This window comes from Periophthalmus magnuspinnatus, chromosome 15 (genome assembly GCF_009829125.3).
Source record: "Periophthalmus magnuspinnatus isolate fPerMag1 chromosome 15, fPerMag1.2.pri, whole genome shotgun sequence".
NCBI classification, from domain to species: Eukaryota; Metazoa; Chordata; class Actinopteri; order Gobiiformes; family Gobiidae; genus Periophthalmus; species Periophthalmus magnuspinnatus.
Window position 1 is genome coordinate 8,694,474 of NC_047140.1, and position 23,681 is coordinate 8,718,154.

General features: G+C 38.6%; 1 protein-coding gene across 1 annotated transcript; it reads left to right on the forward strand.

Moving 5' to 3' along the window:
* The first annotated feature begins 349 nt into the window (after nucleotides 1-349).
* Nucleotides 350-22,723, forward strand: kif11 (kinesin family member 11). The gene is made up of 27 exons (XM_033979943.2): nucleotides 350-494; nucleotides 718-826; nucleotides 3,233-3,362; nucleotides 4,787-4,884; nucleotides 4,957-5,035; nucleotides 5,868-6,053; nucleotides 7,030-7,154; nucleotides 7,268-7,358; nucleotides 8,202-8,347; nucleotides 9,211-9,307; nucleotides 9,380-9,475; nucleotides 10,434-10,522; nucleotides 10,599-10,686; nucleotides 11,409-11,482; nucleotides 11,554-11,668; nucleotides 12,311-12,382; nucleotides 13,150-13,285; nucleotides 14,078-14,250; nucleotides 14,879-15,004; nucleotides 15,700-15,855; nucleotides 16,391-16,530; nucleotides 18,090-18,250; nucleotides 18,636-18,754; nucleotides 19,219-19,441; nucleotides 20,279-20,448; nucleotides 20,967-21,077; nucleotides 22,470-22,723. Exons 2-27 carry the CDS (start codon nucleotides 753-755, stop codon nucleotides 22,581-22,583), a joined length of 3,189 nt encoding a protein of 1,062 aa, XP_033835834.1. The 5' UTR covers nucleotides 350-494; nucleotides 718-752; the 3' UTR covers nucleotides 22,584-22,723.
* The last annotated feature ends 958 nt before the right edge of the window (nucleotides 22,724-23,681 follow it).

A 23,681-nucleotide genomic window follows, 5' to 3' on the forward strand; every position in this document is an offset into this window, starting at 1 on the left:
TAACAGCGGAGGAATGTCGCCATCTAGTGGTAATTCAACAATACAAATGCTACCTCTGGTCCCTGCTTATGTTCGTTTTTGTGCAACTTAATACATTTTCACAACAAAAAACAGTAAACGAAATTAAGAAAATATATATAATTATCTGCTTGAAGCTTACGACAAAAATTTGTTGAGTATTCATGTTCATTTTGTTATGTTTTAGCTAGCTGTTAGCGGCTAAGCTAGTCAATATTTCCCGAGATGCTGCGCGCTCGGATTGTCACGTGACTAAACTTGGCCAATGGCGACCTTTGTTTTTTCCGTTACTCGTATGCCATTGGGCGCACCAAATTTAAAAGTACAGTTTGAATATTTGGACATTTTTACTCAGCGAGGTTAGTGCGCCACGGGGTTTGGCTGAGATCGGATACTTTTTGCTTACGGAAGACACCCATCGGAATTACTGGGATTTATTTTACTTCTAATAAAACAACGGGAGATTACATTATCTGGTAAATAACGTTACGTATTGCTTGTTTTGCTAGATCCCGCGTTGGTTCGCTTGGCTTTCTCTTTATTTATGTAGTGTAAAACAAATATGCAGTGTTTAAATGCTAATCGCTACTTGTACCTTATATGTTCATATTTATAAGCAGTCAAGGAAAACTTCTAACATTAGCTAGATGAGAAGCAAGCTTTGATATGCTAATTCCTTGTATGTTGTCGTACTTTTAGGATCTTTTTGCAGAGATAAACCTGTCTCTGCAGCGATGGCTTCAAACAACGGGACCGGGGTGAAACGAGATGAAAAAGGCAGGAATATTCAAGTGGTGGTCAGATGCAGGTACGAACTAAAATTGTTACTAAAATATGGACTGAATTCAATGATGGTTGCGCTTTATCCCACTGAGGGAGTCAGATATTTGGGTTCCTACTCTTATTTGTTGCAAGGGATTGTAATCTGTGTGCTGAAATGTAAAAAATTGCCTTTAGGATCTGGCAACCTTTTGATTGTATTCATCTGTCATTGTGGTCTGTACTACCCTACCTTTGCATTTCTTCCATCAGCATCCTTTTTCTCAATGTTATAACATATAAGTTGCATGATTGGAAATAGTTATTCTTCTTTTGATCTTGTTCAAGGTTATGTAATATGTCATCATTTAGGTGCTAGATTGAATAAAATAAATGAATGTTTCAATGGTACTATTTTGATGTAGCATGCTTAACATAACACCTGACTACATCTCACTACAATGATTTGCTCTACCATCAGAGAAACTACTCAGCTACTTTGTTGAATGTAGCAGTCATTTTGAGTAGGTAAAGGGGAACTTGCAAAAAACCCCACATCATTTTCAAAATTAAGCTGCAACAAATATTTTAGTGATTGAATATTTTGCGGATGATGTTGTCCTGATGGCTTCTTCGAGCCAGGACCTGCAGCAGGCACTGGGGCGGTTTGCAGCCGAGTGTGAAGCGGCTGGGATGAGAATCAGCTCCTCCAAATCCGAGGCCATGGTTCTCGACCGGAAAAAGGTGGTTTGCTCTCTCCGGGTGGGTGGTGAGTCTCTGCCCCAAGTGGAGGAGTTCAAGTATCTCGGGGTCTTGTTCACGAGTGAGGGAAGGATGGAGCGGGAGATTGACAGGCGGATCGGTGCAGCGTCTGCAGTGATGCGGTCGCTGTATCGGTCCGTTGTGGTAAAGAAGGAGCTGAGCCGGGAGGCGAAGCTCTCTATTTACCGGTCAATCTACGCTCCTACCCTCACCTATGGTCATGAGCTCTGGGTAATGACCGAAAGGACAAGATCGCGGATACAAGCGGCTGAAATGGGTTTCCTCCGCAGAGTGGCCGGGCGCACCCTTAGGGATAGGGTGAGGAGCTCGGTCACACGGGAGGAGCTCGGAGTAGAGCCGCTGCTCCTACACGTTGAGAGGAACCAGTTGAGGTGGCTCGGGCATCTGCTCAGGATGCCTCCTGGACGCCTCCCTAGGGAGGTGTTTTGGGCATGTCCCACCGGGAGGAGGCCCCGGGGAAGACCCAGGACACGCTGGAGGGACTATGTCTCTCGGCTGGCCTGGGAACGCCTTGGGGTCCCACCGGAGGAGCTGGAGGACGTGTCCGGGGTGAGGGAAGTCTGGGAGTCCCTGCTTAGACTGCTGCCCCCGCGACCCGGCTCCGGATAAGCGGAAGAAAATGGATGGATGGATGGAAATATTTTAGTAGTCAGTCTGCAAGCAAGGCGAGTGATTTCTAGTGTACACTTTGAATTTTAACTTGCATTACCCCCCAAATACAGGTTGAAATTAGGTGACTGAGTGTTTCTAATCTAGAGAATATTTACAAACAAGATGTATTCATGTAGAGTATCAGAAATTGGTTATTCTTTTGTGATATTTTGATTTAATAATGCCATTGACGTATAAAAGGCCTTTTTGTATCTGTATAGCTCAGATTATGATTGCGATGACCAAAATGTAGTTGACTAGTCACTATTTGTCAATTAAACATTGGTAGCTTTAAAAGAAACTGACTCTGAGCTTTAAGCCATGTTATAATGTTGTGACCTCTTTGAAAACGTACCTAGAGTTGTGTTTTGTTTCATTCACACATGTTTGAGTAACCATTTATTAGTCTGTCTACATCTCCAAAGCTCAAAATGCTCTGTTCCACTATGTGATATCACGAAGCGGTAGTTTTCAGGTTAACGTGGAACAGAGTTTTCTAATAGAGAGAAAAACTCAGCCTAAATATGCATGGGTTGTGTGTTAAACATGTGTGAATGAAACAAAACACAACTCCAGGTGTGTTTGATATGTAAACAACATTATACAAGATCAGAAAATGGCATAATATGAGCCCTTTAAAAAACAAAAAAGTACCTATTATACTTTTTAAATTGTATATTATAATAAAATAAAAATGGTTGTAGCTCTGAGCAAGTGCTTTTTTCCAGTGAATGTGTAGTACAAGTGCCTTGTCACAAAATTGTAAAAATTTCTTAAGAATTCTGACAACTGTAACCATAAATACTATATCGATTTCATTGTTCAGTATGTGTTTGATGGAACAATTTTTCCAGTCCAATTGTCAGTGGCATGAATTTGATTGAATATTATCGTTTATTGTCCATATTTTCTTTAATAAAAATTTGTTCTTCAAAATGTGTTTTGGTGACAGACCTAGCTCCAACTGAGCTACAATGTTCTCAGCCTGGTGTATGAAATCTAATGTGCAAATTGTTCCCAGGCCATTTAACACAGTGGAGCGCAAGTGCTCGCACAGTGTGATTGACTGTGACCAGAGCAGACGGGAGGTGGTGGTGAGGACAGGAGGCCCCAATGACAAGGCGTCCAGGAAGACCTACACCTTTGACATGGTAACCTTCTTCAGCTATTATAAAACCCATCATTTTTCATTATTGGAGTGATTGTTGCTTTGGTGGTAGTTTATACTACTGTTGTGTACTTGAGCAAGATATTTCACCTCCTTCCACATGCAGCTTGATTGGTTTATGACAGGGGTGTCCAAACTATGGCCCGGGGGCCAAATGCAGCCTCCAGACCAGTTTTTATTGGCCCTCAGGCCATCAGTTGAACTGGCCCAATTGATCATAATCAAGTAAACGTGAGTGCATCATTTTACATTTAAAATCAAAATGAAACAATATTTTAATCCCAAGTGTCTAAAAAGTCCCAGCAGCTGCTTTTGCTCTAGTAGCAGCAGTAGCAGAAATAATAGCATTAGAAGTATTTGCGGTAGTAGTAATAGTAGTTTGTTTTGGGGGTTTTTTACGGAAAATTTGAGTAATCCTACCAATATAACCTAAATAACATCACAGCATTGTCATACAGACCTGATATTAATATTTCAAGCCTTATTTAAAGTGAAGTCAAAATTATATTAAATACAACCATCTGAATTATCCCCTGTATTGACCACTGGCCCTTTGTGTTGAAGAATATTTTTCAAGATATGGCCCTCGGTGAAAAAAGTTTTGGCACCCCTGTTTTATGGCGACTGCAAATGGCTACCACTTCTGTTACTTCCCCCATCGACATCTGTGAATACAGCCTACTTAAAAATGTTTTGCATTGACAGCATTGCATAATTTTCTTGCCATAATGAAAACTATAAGACTATACCAAAAACCTAGGCTAAACATAAACTACGTAAAGAAAATCATCAGCGTGTTAAACATCCATGTCACAAGTTTTATTTTGGGATCTTTAAAGAGCCTATATTACACAAAATTAACCATTGTGAGCCTTAAGACATGTTATAATGTTGTTACCTCCTCAAAAACGTACCTTGAGTTGTGTTTTGTTTCATTCACACGTGTTTGAATAACCTTTTATTATTAGTCTGTCTACATCTCCAAAGCTCAAAATGCTTTGTTCCACCTTGTGATGTCATGAAGCGGAAGTTTTAAAGTTAACGGCTACCTATCGCTCAGTAAAGATGTGCAATTCCAGGTCTGAAATCATCAAAATGATTGTAGTGAAGGTGTAGAGTTTAAAAACAGTGGAGCACATCCTGTACTACCAGATGACATCACAAGGTGGAAAAGGGTTTTCTGTTTGAGAGAAGAGCTCAGCCTAAATATGCAGGGTTTGTGTGTTAAACATGTGTGAATAAAACGAAACAGCTCCAGGTAAGTTTTTGCAGAAACAATGCTAAATGAATACTGTCTTTGCTGATATTACTTTAGTTTAATACTGTGTACCCCTATAGCTTAGCACGTCAAACAGAATGGCTATGCATCTGCCACCCTTGTCTTATTATTTGATATTTCTCCTTTAGGTGTTCCCCCCAGCCGCCAAGCAGATCGACGTTTACCGCAGTGTGGTCTGTCCCATCCTGGACGAGGTTATTATGGGATATAACTGCACTGTGTTTGCGTAAGTTGCTTTTACACTGATTCTTTCTCTTTTGAAAGTCTATTACTTAAATTAATTTGGCTGTGTGTCCAGATATGGTCAGACTGGTACAGGGAAGACTTTTACTATGGAGGGAGAACGGAGCCCTGATGGACAGTTTACCTGGGAAGAGGTAAGAAGGTCTATAATGTGATTTTTTTTTAAAAAAAATTTCTAGATCCTTTCTTACAAAATGTGCCAGTAAAGTTTTATTCAATATGCATCAATGAGCCACTTGATGGACTTGATTATATCTTTACTTGCATCTTTGAAATAATATAGCGACAACACGATTATATTGTGCCCTGAAAAAAATCAAACACACTAGTAGTCCATTGAGAAATTATTTTCAAACTCTATTTCGATACTAAGGAACAGACTCAATACCAATTGTTATAGCACAATAGTAATAAAAACACTTTATTTAGGCAACATAATGTGATTTTCAACATTGCATTGTAGTACTTTCTTTTATATTATCATCTGGCCTTATATCTGTGTAATCCCTCATTCATCCAGGTAGGTTCCATAGTGGTTCCAGGGGTGTATACTAGTCTAAGTGTCTTATACTTGTTCTGATACAGCTCAAGATCATTCTAAAGATATTCAGGAGAGGTTCATTTTTGTCCAGTGAATGAGACTTTTTTTTTTTTATATATATATCAATACTAGTTTAAGTATCAATTAGTATCCGATTTTCAAAACTTGACAACCCTATAATAATACCTCATTTGAAGGTTTATTCATGTATGATTATTAACGACTAGTTTTTGGTACAAATTTTAGTATTTCTATGACCACAATTCTATGAACTAAAAAAGAAAAGTGAGCATTTTAGTAGCAGACAGTAATGTAAAAACCTTCGGGTTGGGGGGGACCAAAAGCTCTAACCACAGAGCCACTGTCGCCCATATAAGTATTGCCAAGTTAGATGCAATTTTTTCCCCCCTTTCTTCTTTCCTCAGGACCCTCTGGCCGGTATCATCCCCAGAACGCTGCACCAGATCTTTGAGAAGCTGTCGGAGAACGGCACAGAGTTTTCAGTCAAAGTTTCTCTGCTGGAGATCTACAACGAAGAGCTGTTTGATCTGCTCAGCCCCGGGGACGACGTCAACGAGAGGCTGCAGCTGTTTGATGACCCACGCAACAAGGTCTGTGTTGGGATGTAGTAGAAATGATTGGACAAGTCCTATATCCATTAATTAACACGTAGATCCACTGTTGCAACACTGTAGTTCATCCATAAGTGCAAGAAATGTAAATTATTTAGTTGGAATTAAAGGACCTGTACCTGATTTTTACTGTCTTTAAAATGAATCATGGTAGTTCTGTGTTGTTGTTTTTTTTTTTTTTTTGTTTTTTTTTTTTTTTTTGTAACGTTTTTAACAATTTCACTTACCTTACGCATTCTGAGCATCCTATTTATTCACTTCAATGAGTTTAGAAGTGCTTTTCACAACACTCAGCAAAACTGCGCTCTTGCCTCTAAGAATGACTAGCATGCTAATGTGCTCCTCCTGATTCTTGGACAATAAAATACTTTATAATTGGATGGAGACAGTACCCAGTGGACTCATTTAGACCACAAGAGCTGCTTATGATATATCTGTACTGAGGAAAGACACATTTTGCTCAAATGCATGGAAAAATCAGATGCAGGCCGTTTTAATTCATTTCAAACTTATTGTAATGCAAAAAAACAAATTGATGGCAAGGTGAATGCCTGCAGTGTTTCACAGTATAACATTAATCTCAAAGCAATAATGTAAATAAGTTGCTGACCAATTGTCAGAAAATTTGCATAGTGCATCTTTTTCATTTTTAGTATGAAAATAGGCTGCTGTAAAGATTAGGTGGGACCATGCTGGAAGACCCAACTACAAATGGAATGCTAAACAAAATGTATGGTCAAATGGTCAGTTAGTCAAATTTTTATATAGCGCTTTACATCAAAGAACCACTCACCCATACACACACACACACACGCAGACCAACCTGTGGATCACTGGATCTGCCTGTGCAACCAATGATGTTTACATTGGGAGCGGGATTCAAACCACCAACCTTCAGATCAGTGGACTAGCACAGTAATCTAATGTAGCAGCCTTGTTTCTTTTGTAACTACAGCGCGGTGTGGTGGTCAAGGGCCTGGAGGAGATCACAGTGCACAATAAAGACGAGGTTTATCAGATTCTGGAGAGAGGAGCAGCCAAGAGGAAGACTGCCTCCACACTCATGAACGCATACTCCAGGTAACAGCTGTGTACAATGGCCATGTCCTGTGCTTCCTGTGTTTGGTGATTTCTCATTTGGAGTATAGCTTACAGTTGTATTAAATTATTGTCTTTTTGCTGTTTTTCTTAAGTCGTTCCCATTCAGTGTTTTCCGTCACCATCCACATGAAGGAGATCACACTGGATGGAGAGGAATTGGTGAAGATCGGCAAGCTCAATCTGGTCAGTCATTTTTGACCTGACAAATGTTGGAAAAGTCATTTTTATGACTAAATCATTTGAATGAATTTTGAAAAAGTTGAAAAATACCCAATCTGTCATGTTTTTATATTGGCATTTAGTGTCATTCAGGTCATATAGGCTCTGTGCTCAACAGCACCCGGCAACCTCATTGTTGGCATCACTACTTCCTGCCCAGTTGTATGTGAAGTATCAGAGTCACACTGAAATGAATAAAAATGTAAAGGTCAAACAGTGGACAGGGAGCTGTGGGTGGATGTCACTGACAACATGATAAACATTACACAAATAAAATGAATACTTCACCAGAAAACAGTTCTGTGTTTAGAAAGAGACATGTCTGCCTTAATGCTAATGCTAATTTTGAGGCATAATGAATATGAAACACCTCAAACTGAAATATTACACATTTAAAAACAATCTAGGAATCTTTAATACATTTTAATACATTGTTCACTTCATATGTTACGCTCTTAGTAAAAGTTGGCTTAAGTGTTTGAGACGCAGAAAGCTAGCTAGTGTGTTGCTGTGCACTGAGCATCAATATAATCAGAGATAAAAAAAAACCTTATCGTGGCCAATTTAGAAGTGAAAATTTGTAATTAGTAAAGTAGTAAAAGAGTTAGAAGTAAATCTATAATATTAAGTGTTTTTTGAATTACTTATATGAAGGTTGATCAGGCTGTTTTAGTTCACATTAACCAGTTTTATGAAATCAGACTTTCCAGTAGCTTAATACATTATCATTATGAAAATTAAAGCAAATTAAGGATTGCACTGTTTGGTCATATCGTCAACGCTTGTATGTTTATAATTGTTTCGTAGGTGGATCTTGCAGGCAGTGAGAACATCGGGCGTTCTGGAGCGGTAGACAAACGCGCTCGTGAGGCGGGGAACATAAACCAGTCTCTGCTCACTCTGGGCAGGGTCATCACTGCTCTGGTGGAGAAGAGGCCACACATCCCATACAGGTACAGGGACTGCCATAGTGTCACCTGTAGTCATGTGGTTCTTATAATACTTTTACAATACATTTCAACTTTTGGTTAATAAAGAGTACATTAAAGGGCCCATCTTACGCTATTTTCTGATCTATTATAATGTTTTTTCCTCGTCAAAAACATACCAAATCCTGCATGTTTTTTCTCTTGTAACATGTGAATGAAACAAAACAACTTTAAGTTCTTCTCTCAAATGGAAAACACTGAGTTCCACCTTGTGATGTCATGTGATAATGCCGTAATCTACTGTGTTTTTAAACTCCAATCTCTGCTGAACTAAAGAAAAAAGGATCTGTCAATTTAAATTACCACTGCATGACATCACAAGGTGGAACAGAACACACTGAGCTTTGGAGATGCAGACAGACTAATAATAAAGAGTTACCTGAATATCTGTGAATGAAACAAAACACAACTCCAGGTATATTTTTGATGAAGTAACAACATTATAACGTAGCCTAATGCTCACATTAATCCATTCTGTGTAATGTAGAACCTCTTTAAATACAATTAATTGCACAGCCCTGGGTCACTGGTTTATCATTTTAAATTGCAATAATGATTATTGCTCTACTTGATTACAAAAATAGTGGAATTGAGATTATTAACTTTTTAGGTGTGTTTAATGTGCATGTACATGTTTCCTTGAAAGCTGTTCATGGTACCTTTCTATGTTTAGACTAAAATACTTTTAAAACACCTATTTCTGTATTTCCATAATTGAGCAGCTCTGCAACAGGCTTTCCAACAGGCTTTTTTATTGTTTTAAGTTTCATGAATTTTTAAAAGGTAAACAGTTCAAGTGTTTTTTGTTTTTGTTTTTTGAACACCAGAGAGTCGAAGCTGACCAGGATACTGCAAGATTCTCTGGGAGGACGAACAAAGACTTCCATCATAGCCACTGTCTCTCCCTCCTCAAGCAACATGGAGGTGTGTGCTCCTAAAAACAATCTGCATCGTGGTATTGGCAAAATGACTAATGAATGTTACTGTTTTGTATAGGAAACTCTGAGCACACTGGAGTACGCCAGCAGAGCCAAGAACATCATGAACAAACCTGAGGTCAACCAGAAACTCACCAAGAGAACTCTCATCAAGGTACAGCAATATCTGCTCCATCTGTCACATGTCTATTAAAGAAAATCACATTCATAGCATCAAGTATTTTATAAAATTTAAGGTGTACTTTCATGGTGGAGGGTGATGTCACCTGCTTGTATCCACAGAGAAGTTATTAATTGTGCTTGTAATGTTCCACAGCATGGCATTACACCAATCTATCTTACATTTATTCTATTATAGCTATTTACTAAAGTTATTGTTTAATGGTATTCTTACTGCTTTTTAGATTTCTGGTCCACAGCATTGGAGAATAATGGATAATGAAAAGTTTCATAGTGTCCCTTTTTTAAAAGCTAGTATGACAAGTTCTACTAAAGAGCAGACTAGGGTAGTACTGTTACATTTACTTGAGTAACTTTAAAGACATTTTTAGAGTACTTTTCTAGCAGCATTTTTTTTTTTTTTTACTCCTGATTGACTAATATATTATACAGTGTAACAGTACTCTAGAGTTAAAATTTTGGTTACTCACCCACTGAGTAAGTCTCCAAGTGACTTGAGCTTTATGTTGACAATATGAAATGATTGGAACATTTGTGGTTCTTTCGCTGCTCCTTCAGATATGATTTAGTTTAGTTTTAGTCAAGTACTTTTTTACTTTTAATTGAGTAATGTCCACTACTTTATACTTCTATTTGAGTAATATTATTTTGAAGTAACATGACTCTTGAGTACAATTTTTAGCTACTCTGCCCACCTTTTCATTTTATTTTAAACATCTTTTATAGGCGTATCTATTCATAAAGAGCAGAGGGGCAACTAATGGTTCGTCAGAATACAGTATACTGCATTCAAAATATGAACAAATGCTTTTTAAATCTACCTAAATCAGTGTTTTGTAATATTTGTTCTGCTGGTTGAATGTAAATGTGTAAAATCCTGTTCTATTTATACTAGTTTCATCATTTTTGTTGCCATGTTTACATCTCTATAGGAGTACACAGAGGAGATTGAGAGGCTGAAGAGAGACCTGGCAGCCACTCGGGACAAGAACGGAGTTTACCTGTCTGCCGAGAACTACGAGTAGGTCACATGACTTCACCTGTGTTTTAAAGCTGTTTTTATGAGGTCAGATGTTGAGAATAATATCCGTGTCCAGGAGCATGGTGGGCCAGATCAACTCTCATGAGGAGCAGATCACAGAGTACACGGACAAGATCGCTGCCATGGAGGACGAGATCAAGAAGGTGGGTTACATTCCTGTTGGTGTTGTTACGATACTAAAATTACGTTACGATAAAAGAAATTCACTCGATACTGATTATAACGCCATAATGAAGATAAAACATGAAAATTACATTCTGTTACAAAAAAATTGCAACACAAAATAACAGTATTTTATTTGCTACCATGAGGTTTTTTGATTGTCCTGATAAACCTCAAAATGACACTAAAACTGCTCGGGAAAGCACACATTTTTCCTGTAAATGTGATGTATACATACTGGAGTATCTTTTTTTTATATTGGTTTTATTATCGATTAGTATTAGATTTTTGCTATTCAGATTTTTGGCAACCTTAATGTCTGTACTAATGATCAGTGGAGATCAAAATGCCCTGTTCCTGATGAAGCAGTAGTTTTCAAGTTAACAGACAACTTTTTACCTTTACTTCAGTACAGAATGGCAGTTCATGGGATGTAATCATCCAAATGATTCTAGTGAAGGTGTATAGTTTAAAAACACAGTGGAGCACTTCCTGTATTACCACATGACATCACAAGGTGGAACAGTGTTTTCTGTTTGAGAAAAAAATTGGCCTGAATATGCAGGGTTTCTGTGTTAGACCTGGAGTTGTGCTTTGTTTAATTCACATGTTTGTTTGTGATGAGGAAATAACATGATAACGTAGATCAGACAATAGCATAATATGAGCCCTTTAAAATAAACCATTCTCTTCTTCTGTGCAGATCACCGAGCTGTTTGTGGACAGTAAGAGCAGACTGGAGCAGTGCACTGTAGACTTGGAAGAGAAGCAACAGAGGTACAGAAGCCCACTTTATACTACAGCCCCAAAACAGTTGTGCGGGTCTGATTTATATAACTGTATGCCAGACTGAAGGAGACGAGCAGAGACCTGGAGCAGACCAAAGAGAAGCTGTCCCAGGAGGAGTTTGTGTGTTCGGAGCTCACTGTGGCACATGAGTCCCTCTACAATACCGCCGGAGAGGTACTCACTGTTTATGAAAGGGCTGCAATGATTAATGTAATCGTGACTAGTTGAATATAAAACACTCACTTAAAAAAAATTGCATTTCATTGCATAAAATAGACTCTAAAGACCTTTTATACCAGACAGAGTGTGGCATTATTAAATCAAAATATCAAATATGTAATAATTAGCTGCAACCCTAATTTATATCAGTTTTCTTTGTTCTTTTATGAATGGATACTAAGAACATCTTGAACCCTTATTATTAGAGGCTATACAGAGTAGATTTGTCAAAGATACAGATGGTACACAGCATGAAAAATATGAACAAATATTTGTGCTATTTAAATCCACATAAACCAGTGTTTTGTAATATTTGTTCTGCCAGGTGAATGTAAAGATGTAAAATCCTGTTGTATTTACACTAGTTTGTTCTTTGTGCCTACTTTCACATGACAAGAGCAAAATGATCAGTTTCAATTCATATGACCTTTTTAATCTTTCTTGTCATTATCTTTTAACATTCTGAGGGCATGGAGGATTTTTCGGTTCCTTCCCTTTTTTGATGGCTGGTTCTCACTTTTTTTTTTTTTTTTTTTTAACTCCTCCTAAAAATGTCGTACCACTGGTATAGTCTGACTTGGTTTTGTATTGGCTCAGTTGCTGAACACTGTTGACGTCAGCACCAGTGATGTGTCGGGACTCCATGACAAGCTGGACAGGAAGAAGAAGGTAAAGATCCACAAATACACAAACAGCAGTGTTTCCCTGAAGTTTACTTGTTTGGCGGACGTTTGGCCAAAGCAGTACAATTTGTGAAGGAGAAAAATATAGGTCTCTAAAACAGATTTAAAACTGTCATTTTTCTTTTGCATTTAGTTTCCATGGATTTAACATTGTTTAACAATTAAATGGCTTCTAAACATTTTTGAAAGTTTGCATTTTAAGTAAATGATCTTAGTTTGGTTTCATATTGAGGCCTTAATTTGCAATGATGAATTCTGGAGTTCTGGCCCAATAGTTATTTATGGTGTGCCTCTGAATAAAAGCAGTAGTGGCCAAAATATGGACTAGAATTATGTTTTAATTTTAATTTGGCAGTGGAATGCATTTGGTAAAAACATTTGTTTTGATGACATAATTTGGGCACCCACCCTGCCAATATAATGTTTTTTCAAACACTGAACAGATGCTGAACCACTGTTAGCATTTTAAGTTCCCCACTTTGGGAACGACTGATGCAAACATCACTCCCATTATATATTTGCATTTTTTTTCTATTGAAGTGCCATGCATGGTTCCTGAAGACAGATTTGCAGTTTCAGTGCATCACTATCATAACACTGAAACTAGCCCATCACATTAGAGGGCAGGTTATGCTAATGGATCCTGGGTGGAGGACGTCTGATAATTTGCAGTCAGTATCAGTAGGTCTTGATCAGGACACAGTCCTTAGTGCACATGAGTATTGTGATCACTCGTGTGCTTGTTGTTCCCAGGTGGAGCAGCACAACCAGCAGATCCAGCAGAGCTTTGCCCAGAGGATGGAGGGTGCCTTTAGCCAGATCCAGCAGAGTATACAGCTGCAGGGCTCCAAGCACCAAGACATGCTCAGCAGTTACTCCCAGACCATCGGTATGTGCTGTTCTCTTATTTAGTGAATTTTACAAAAGAGACTGGGTTATTAATGGGTTGGTCTGTATTCTGAGATTTAATGCATTCTTAAAGAACCCAAATTTGGTATAATTTTATTGCCTAGATAGTCATGTCAGGTGTAGAAGTATTTTTTTTTTAGTCAAAATTCCAGTTTCCACCAGCCTCGCTTTGCCCTTCTCTACTCCAGCCCTCTACTCATCTGGTTCTTTGCACATTACTATTTTCCTGGGCAACTGATATAGTAGCAGAGCCTACAAAGCATGGACTCTTCCAACACTCTCACAATAGCCTGGTTAGAATCTGGGCCATCCTGCCTAATCACTATATGCACTGGCAGGTGATGGGTTTGAACTGGAGGAGACGGCTCTAATCTTGCAGCCCTACCCACTGGCTCAGTGGTTAACCTAAACTTAATCGAAAACGCAATTGACAAGGACTGCAGTTTAGTTATTTGAGGAGGAAATTACAGTCTTATTCTGCATAAAAAAATGCTAACCTTGTAATCTGAAATGTGATTCTTGTATTGTCAGTTTAGAACATGTTTGTACAGATCTAGTCATTTGTTAATTCTTCTGGACACATTTAAAATATGAACTTTAAACCGAATCCTTATTAAAGCATCAATCTCAAAACTAATCTCAAATCCAATTGCAATACTTCTCAGAACAATTGATGTTGGATATCTTTCCCAAATCGTTCAGCCCTAGCACTGGGTCATCGTAGCCCCAGTGAGTCCTGACCCAGTGTGTGACCTTTGCTCTGCATCCTTAGATGGTGTGGTGCAGATGAACGAGGCAGCTCTCCACAGCTCTCTGTCCACAGTGGAGAAGTTTGTGAGTGGAGTGAGTTCTGTGGTGTCTGAGGGAGTGAGCCGCTGCAGAGACAGAGTGAAGGAGAACCAGAGTCTGAGCACACGCGACAGGGACGGCCTCCTACAGCTGCTGGTGAGACTGTGGTGTCATAATTAAACCGTTTTAGAAGATAAGTCACCCATAATGACACCAAGTTATTATATTACTTTGCTAAATCTTTAGATACCAACTATAAAACCAATATAAAATCATGTTTGTTTCTGTTGCAACCATAAATTCTGTTTTGTGGGAAAAATTCTCAAATATGCATTGAAATGTATCAGTGTAAAGAAAAAACTGGCTCAGCACAACAGAACCCAGCAACCTCACTGCTAGTATCACTACTTCCTACGCAGTTGTTTTTCTGAGTTTTGCTAATTTGCACTAAAGTAAATATTTACAAGTTACAGTGAATTGTGACAATTGTAAACAAATTTGAATACTTCTTTAAAGGACACCATCTAAAAACAAAAAAGCAGTAAATATGCTGTAAATATATTTTTATGCTGTAAATATATTTTTTATTTTATTGTGTTTATTTTATGCTTTTTAATAAAAGTTAGTATTAGCTTTGAGACAGTGAGCTGGCTATGGTGCTACTGTGCACACAGCCAACTGCAGAATAGATTCAGGGACAATTTGTACTGTCAAAAGAAAACAATCAGTTGAATTTACAGAGTGTGTATTTGTATACATACTGACTGAAGTGGTGTGTGTGCAGGAGGAGCATCAGCAGGACATGGAGGAGGCCCTGGTGACCCGCACTCTGTTGAGTCTGTGTGCTGTGAAAGAGCTGGGAGGCGCCCTGAGGAGCACTGTGGAGGCGCAAAGGGAACTGGCTGACAAGGTCTCACTACAAATACTCTTGTGGCTCTTTTCTTCATGTGTTCATTCACTCCACACTTGGTGGTGGTAAGCTACTGTTGTAGCCACAGCTGCCCTGGGGCAGATTGACAGAAGTGAGGCTGCCAATCTACACAAAATCCTCCACCCACTTTACCTAGTATGAAAGTGGTGTGTGCCTAAGGACATGACAGAACTTGGTCTGAGCTGGCATAAATTCTCCAGTTTATAGTCTCTACAGATGTTTGGTTAGAGCAATGGTCCCACAACAATCATTTTTAAAGTTATTGAAATTGTAGACAATTGCTAGTATATATCCAATGCCATGTAGTGAAAGTAAATTATGCTAACACATAATATTTAGAAGTATAATGCCTCCTCTTTAAAGTGCATGACAGGTTTACATGTTTTTCTAATTATGACTTGGTTTGGTAGGTTAGTACCTGTGGTAACTATTTATCATAGTTTTACATTATTTAAGTGGCATCAGTTTGTGTAAAGAAAGTATAAAAATACAGGGAGTAGTGGTAAATTCTAAAACCGAGCACCTCTGCCTTTATCTTCAACAAGGTGAAATACAAAATGCATTGACAATTTACACACAAGAAAGGTGTTTTGAAGGCAGTTTAAACTTTTATTTAATACAAAAGTGTTGCCAAAATTTTGTGTTTTATACAGTTGTTATTCGTTACATTACAGGTAGAAGCCATGAAGGAGATGGGTGTGTTCTTCAGCGCTCTGGTTGGGGACCTGTCAAAGCTGAGGGAAAGCACGATTCAGGGTCTGAGCAGTCTGCAGGCAGACCACCATAAACTGGAGCAGCAGATCACACAAGCTCAGGCGAGGCACCAGACGGTATGGGGCTCATTAACACCAATACTTAATTTTTTTTACATTTTCTTCAAAAATCAAGTAGTTCCTTTTTTAACTGGTTTGTAATGATCCAAAGTTGTTGTTGACGATGATGATGATGATGATGATAATAATAATAATATTTGCCATTTAGCATGCTAACTGCGCACTTCCTGATTATTGAACAATAAAATTCATAATAATAGATGCAGACAACACATTTATTTTGACCTCAGGAACTGCTTATACAAAACATCTGTACTGGGGCAAGACATATTTTGCTGAAATGCAAGGGACCTCTAAGGCTTTTGTCTAAAAGGTTGTGGTCATTCTTGATCTAAAAATAAATCTCAACTGACTTCCAGTTGTTTTTCATTTCCCAGGCAAACGTTTAGTACTTATTCAAAATGTTGGTCTGGGTAACCTAAACAAATTGACCAAATACATGATTTTATGGTACTTTTATGCATTAAAAAGACTATATTCTGACAGTATTTTTAGTCTCTTTTAAAATGCTGTGTTTTGTGTGCTTCTGCAGAGTATGAGGCAGACCATCCAGTGCCTGCAAGACCAGCTGAACCTGCTGAGCCTCGAGACTGAGCAGGACCTGAGCCAGCTGTGCTCTGCCTCCAGAGATCTGCACAGACCTCTGCAGAGCCTACAGGACAACATCAGCAGGTCAGTGCGCCCCCAGTCTATATACTGCAGCGGCAATATGGTGTTGCCTATATTGCACTATTTTCTGATCTGTTACAATGTTGTTTCCACATCAAAAACATACTTGCCGTTGTTTTGTTTCATTCACAAGGTGGAACAGAGTATTTTGAGCTCTGAACATGTGCGATGTCATGAAGCAGTAGGTTTCACATTAACAGCTGCCATTTACCTTCTGTTCAGCCATGGCACTGTCACTCTTAACTAGAATCATTTGGATAATTTCAGTAAAGGTGTATGGAGTTTACAAACACAATGGAGCACTTCCTATATTACCACATGACATCTGAATAAAACAAAACACAAAGCTCAAAATGCTCTGTTCCACCTGCTCACATGTTCAATTCCAGGTATGCTTGTAAGATTCTAACTGGATTAAAACTCACCTCATCTTCACAAGTGTCAATTTTGCATAATATAGGACCTTTTTAATAAATGGACAGAAGTACAGCACAATCACTCAATCAGACTTACCATTTGTGACAGTTTTAATGTTAAGAATATCCAGATCTGGTCTATACAGTTCACTGTTCTACATAATCAAAGTATATATAGAATGTCAACATAAATGGAGTCTAAAAATCAGTGCAATAGATGAGATTTTCATCAGATGTCCCCAGTCTTGTTTCCCAGTGTGTGTTTAAGTAAAGTTTCATCTTTTGTCAGTTGTTTAGCCCATACTGAATACTGACCCCTACTGAACTGTAAGACTTGTAACAGATACAGTGGTCCCTCGTATATCGCGGGGGTTGTGTTCTAAAAATAACCCGCCATAGGCGAAATCTATGAAGTCGTCAACTTTTTATAATTTAATTAATTTAATTATTAGATATGTTTTAAGGCTGTAAAACCCCTCACCACACACTTTATACACTTTTTTCAGAAAGGCATTAACATTTTCTCACGTTTCTCTTGTTTAATTAATAGTAAGTCACGTGTATTTTGCAGTTCCTCTGACCATGCCTTTTTGTCCTGGTGCCGCTCCGCTGTAGTGTTGATCAAACATTTACCGGTATATAAATTTGGCTGAACACATTCTGTACTGTACAGGAGACACGGCACGGAGGAGGCTGATTGACAATGGTCTACAGTCCCTTAGCCAATCAGGACGCAGAACACAATGCATGTTCATAAGCTGTAAAAAAGCATGCAAAGTTGCACTAAAAAAATCTGCAAAACAGCGAGGCCATAAAAGGTGAACCGCGTTACAGAGAGGGACTGCTGTACTCTTAAAAGTGTGGATATCATTTGCAGCTATACTGGTCCATGTGCTTTGCAAAAAAGTTAATGTGATCCCTGTAGTTTGGGCTTTATATAGATTCTAGGCATGGAGGCTGTGTAAGTTGGAAGCCCTTTCTTTTTTTCCTCAAGTGATTTTTTACAAAAAGAATCTCACTAAAAGATTAAATTCCAGCCCAGTTTACTCAATTTAAATGAATGTTGCAATACTTGAATAGATACTACTTATACTTTAATTAAAATTACAAACTCCATGATGATGCCATAACATGTCTCATCTGCAGTGGTTGCCAGTCAGCAGAGCAGCAGGTAAACTCGCAGGCGGAGCTCCTCTCCTCCACCTCTTCCTCTTTGGCCTCCTCGCTCCGAAACAACGCAGACGAGAAGCACCACACGCTGGAGGAGATGATGGCCAGCTGTGCCCACGTTCACACCTCCGTCTCTGGTAAGAATAATACAGCAATGCGTGAACTGGTCTGACTTTTCCTAATCTACAGCGAAATGTTTACAAACTGTATTTTGAACTTGCATGACCTACCATGAAATAATAATAATTTTTTTTATAACAAGTAAAAATAATAAGTAAAAAGTATGACATAAAAAGTGCATCTCGTCTTTCTTTGCCAGAGTCAAACAGTGGCTAAGTGGCTAGCACTTATGCCTCCCAGCAGGAAGGTTCTGGGTTGGGTTCCTGTGTCGCCGGACCTTTCTGTGTGGAGTTTGCATGTTCTTCCTGTGTCTGGATGGGTTTCCTTCGAGCAATCCTGACGAGGTGCCTTCTGCAGCATTGAGCGCATACCTTGACCTTATTGTCCATGTTTCTTGTGCAGGTCTGGTGGAGAGAGACCTCCAGTGGACCTTCAAAACAAAGGAACATGCTGAGACTAAAGCCCAGGAACGACTCACTCTTCTGGGCAGTGTTTCCACAGAGGTCCTTGGTCTACAGCAGGTAAAGGGACAGGTTTTTGTTTGTTTTTTTAAATCAACTATGAGGCAACTATTTTTAGTGTAAAATTAAATTTTATCCAGTCTTTTGATTGTAAAATGTTAACGTCAGTCAAACTGTACTATTACTGCAATAGGATAATCAAAAATATGACTGAGGTTCAAGTATTGCACAAAAGTGAATGAAATTTAAAATCTGTAAAAAGTCTACAACACCCATGTTTTAATATCTCCTTTCACTATATTGATCCACACTACTTGTGTTTAGGTCTAGTCACTAATAGGAATAATCAAGTTCAACAGTTGTGAATTTAGCTTTTGGATATCTTGATAAAACTACATAATCAAATGGGAAAACTGTCCCCTGCCCCCTTTCTGGAAGTATGACCTCACATTAGTATAACATCTAATTAAAATAATCCCTTTCCTGATTCCTCAGCATGTAATCATTCATCTTTCTTCTGCTAGAGTCTGGAGGCCTTGTGCTCAGACCTGCATGGCACCTCAGCGGAGCAGCTCTCGGCTCACACACAGCAGGTGAACAGCTCCCTCCAGGCCCTCCAGAGGCAGACGTCCCAGGACTGTGAGGCCGTGGGGCTGCAGCAGGCTGAACTTCACAAGCATGCGGAGAGCAGTGAGCAGCTGGTCAGGGCCTTCCTACAGGAAGAGCTGCAGCAGGATGTCCCCACTGGTGAGACTTTGAATTCTGCCCAAACACTGGTTTATCTTGTTACTTCATCATTTTTCTTCTTGTAATAAATATCCAAAATAGCAGTGTGCTGTCTGTATCCAGAACCAAAAAGTACACTATTGGCATGCTAGTTGTTGGCAGTAGCTTGACAGCAAAAGTTGTAAAATGTGCTTATGAACTAAACCACACATATTTAGGATGCTAGGATATTTTAGGAAAGTGAAATCGGGTACAGTGTCTTTAACGTATGAATAAAAAATGTTCTCATATATTTCTAGTGATCACAATGTTGCAGGCAGGTGCCAAGCAAGCCTTGGGGTTTGAAGATGACTGCTGATTTGAGCGAATGGGCAGAGCTTAGCGTCATTAGTTTAGCCTTTAATGGCTATTTACATCTGGCCCATCAGCCATGCACAGTAGTGTTCTGCTCCCAATGTGATCAGAGTGAGTGGAGTGAGCTGAAAGTAAAGATTTAAAAAGTAATTTTTCAGACAGCTGCATAAATATAATGGTAATACAATGAATTCTGTTATCTGTCAAATGGACAAAGATTGCCACAAAATTCAACCTTTTTGAAAGCTGAATTAAAATTGCACCAATTGGACAAAATTGGTCCATTCCAGTTTTATACTTTGATGTACTTTGATCAGAATAACTGGTATAAGACCACATAATCTTGAATATACTGCTAATAATTGAGGGTTCAAAATTGCATTACTGTCTAAAAAGCGTTCCATTATACCAATGGTATCAACATCAGTATCGAGCATTTTTCTTAGAATTGCAGCTCTTTCCTTCTCTCCCCAAGTCTCCACACGTCTGGCCTGTGTCCCCCAGGTGCCACCCCTCAACGGCGGGATTTTGTGTACCCTCGACACCTGGTAAAGGGCCGGAGCCGCTCTGAGTTGCTGGAGAGCCTCAGGAAGGAGCAGGAGTCACTTAAGACTGCTCTGGAGGAGGAAGAGGAGGAAGAAGATGAGGAAGATGCTCAGAGCCAGGTTGACCAGGTAAAAGCACTACTTCACATCATGGTGTATACGCTGCAACAAAGATGTCCACATTAGATAGAAAAATAAAAGTGCATATGACAGACTAGACTGCTAATTTCAATGAAACATGGTTAAGATCATTATCTTTTTAAATTTTGATGAAGTTGATAATTTTACTTCCTGGTTGGACACTGGCAGCAGCTGTGACAGAGGTAATTCCGTAACTGTTACCTAGCAACCATAATGTAATCAAGTTTTGTTAAGTCCAGTCTCGGTCATTGACTAAATTGCAATAGTTGTGCGTAGACAAATAAAAATGACAACATCTTTACTTTGTTGAATGAATGCTTTTCTTGGGTGTAAATTGTCCGTCTAATATAAATAGTAAGAATTCCAATACTAGGTCCCTAAGTCCGTGGAGCCTGGGACAACAGACCCCTTTGTCCCCTTCTGTCAACTCTCCTGCTCACCACTACTTGTATAAATATTTAAATAAAAATAAGGATCACCAATACAAAATTACATTTAATTTTCAGGACTCTCTGGAGGATGAGCCCAGTACGTGTAATGAAAGCCTGGCCACTGAGCCGTCCTTCATCGATGAGAACCTTGTCTTCAATGAGAGCAAACGGGTTCCCTTCTTTAAGGTATGCACCATGAAGCCATTGTTACAGCCATTACTTTGTGCTGCGATGAGGCTGTCGTCTACTGGCATCTAAAACTTTATGTTCTTTATGCATTAAAAGGACTGGATTTCATAAACCTGACCTAACTTTCTTTATGTGACATAAAGATAAAGGTTTGAACATTTTCACCTCATAACTGTTCCCAGATATGAGGTAAATATGTCCAAATCATGTATAGCTTTTACTGATAGCAATTGTAATGCTGACTTATTCTTAATTACAAAAAGAATCGCCATGTCCTATTTGTCTTTTATAATGAGCCTGACATTACTCTCATTTGGATTGCCAGTTTCAATGGTGAAATCCAGATCAGAGGGAGTCATTTTAGGTTTGAACCAACTGAATGGTCTCTATCTAAACTCCAGTATCTGCAGACAATCATGACTCAGTGCTAGTGCAGCCCCTGCAGCTCAGTGAGTGAATTCTGGAGGTTCTGAACTTTCAGATGAGGCATGGTGTCATGTAAATGTCCTCTGTCTGCAGGTTAAAAAGATCTGGTGACACGGGTTCAGTTGTGATTGTGGTTCCTTTAAGAGTGCAGGCTACATATGTTTCCTTTTAAACAAGTTTACACATACTGGTAGGAAACCTTAAGTTTCTCATCGTTATAATTGAAACATTTTACGTCAGTCACTTGTGGCATTTTTAAATGTCAGACAATCCTCAGACTTAGGTTACATGACTTCCTTGTTACAGTTAATTTTGAGGTTTCATTTGGCACATCCTCTTAAGCTTGAGCCATGTTTTGAAGCTATGCTTCATTTTTCCCATCATTTATGCATCTTTTTTTTTAACCAAAGTGTATGACAGTCTTAATTTTTCATATAATTGTTATGGGCACTAGAGCTGTGGGCCATTAAGGCTTTTTTTAATCTGATGAATCGGTTGATGGCATCTTAGAATCTTGGATGACCAAAATTTGTATTAGTTGACTAATCATTTTATTTAGATCATGAGGATTTATCTGGAAAGGAGAAGTGAGTGAGTTAGTTGAGGTTTTGGTATTTTTGGTATTAAATAAAGAGTTTAATCTGCCTTTTTACATGTAAATATTGTACATTGTTTCTAAGTACTTTTTTCTGCATAAATACTTTTTGCATGAACTCCCCCTGCAGCTGTAGTCTTGTGAGTGCAGTGTGGGTCAGATACAGAGATTTGTAATAGTTTTGAGAGCCATTTCCACCCCCCTTTTAGTCGACTAATTGATCGGCTAATGCCTTTAGTCGACTACAGGCTTTCTGATCAAAATACAGCTTGTAACATGGTTAAATGAAAGTCCATTTTGCATAATATGTCCACTTTAAAATGTTTAATGTTTAGTAATAGCACTTTTTTTTTTTAACTTTGTTTCAGAAAAAGAAAGGCAGTCGAAAAGAGTCCAAGGTCCCAGCCCGGCCCAAAGGAGCAGAGAGCGTGTCTTCTATCACACCACAAAAGTCCAGACTACCACTGCGCTGTCAGAACTAATGCTTATGTGTGTTTTTTTTTTTTTGTTTAGTTTTGTGTCTTTTAAATATTTGTATAAATGTTGAAATGCCGACAAGCTGGCATCTATTTTAAAACTGTAACTGTTTGTCACACACAAATTAAAAGTTTTGTACTTTAAAGTTTAGTATCACTTGTGTTTGGGTGAAAATGCATGGCTGAACAAAACATGAAAGATAGTTCCAGAGTTTAGTTGACTTGTTTCTAAGTATCTGTGTAAAGGTGCACTATAACTTTCTGGTGGAGTATCTGCCATCATCATCATCATCATGACTTCATGGAAAGATTATCGTTTTGACCAGAATGTTCCACAGTATTTATCACCATGGATAAACACACCGTAAGAGTCCCCTGTTGCAAAATTGACTCTTGAGAGCCTTAAGCCATGTTCCAATGCTGTTACATCCTCAAAAACACAGCTGGAGTAGTTTTGTTTCATTCACACATGTATAGTAATAAAAGGATTACTCAAAAATGTCATTACATCCAAGGCTCAAAGTCCTCTGTTTAACCTTGTGATGTCATGAAGGGGTAGTTTTCAAGTTAACTGCTACTTTTTAACTTTTTGTTTTGTAAAGATTGGAAGGTGTACAGAGTAAAAAAAAAAATTAAATAAAGCAAGGCAGTAATACAGCATTTTGTATATTACTGCATAACATCACAAAGTGGAGCAGAGTATTTTCTGTTTGAGAGAAGGGTTTGTGTGTTAAACATGTGTGAAGCAAACAAAACAAAAATCCCAAGTATCTTTGTGATGGGGAAATAACATGAATCAGATATTACTGAATTAAGAGTTTATAACATCGTAACCAGAAATGTTACATAATGCGCATTTAATTAACACCGTTCAACTCAATGCTATTGTAGTAAATCTAGAGTTTAATGGCGCAGAATAGTTTTGCCTTGAGTCAGTTGCATCATTTCGACACCAGAGGGCGTATAAGAGCTTTACGCGTGCGCAGTAGTGCTGAGTGACTTTCGGTTTCGTTTAGTTAAAAAAATAAAAGATAAACATGGACGGCGCCATCTTGAAAGCGGAGCAAAAGCAAAACTGATGAAATTTTGTAAAAAAAAACGGGC

What these genes read in the sequence shown, in the direction of transcription:
- kif11 (XM_033979943.2), top strand. Translation starts at nt 753, where the DNA reads ATGGCTTCAAACAACGGGACCGGGGTGAAACGAGATGAAAAAGGCAGG. An exon ending in AGACCTACACCTTTGACATG is followed by an intron (nt 3,363 to 4,786) that starts GTAACCTTCTTC and finishes TTTCTCCTTTAG; the next exon opens with GTGTTCCCCCCAGCCGCCAA. An exon ending in TCTACAATACCGCCGGAGAG is followed by an intron (nt 11,669 to 12,310) that starts GTACTCACTGTT and finishes GTATTGGCTCAG; the next exon opens with TTGCTGAACACTGTTGACGT.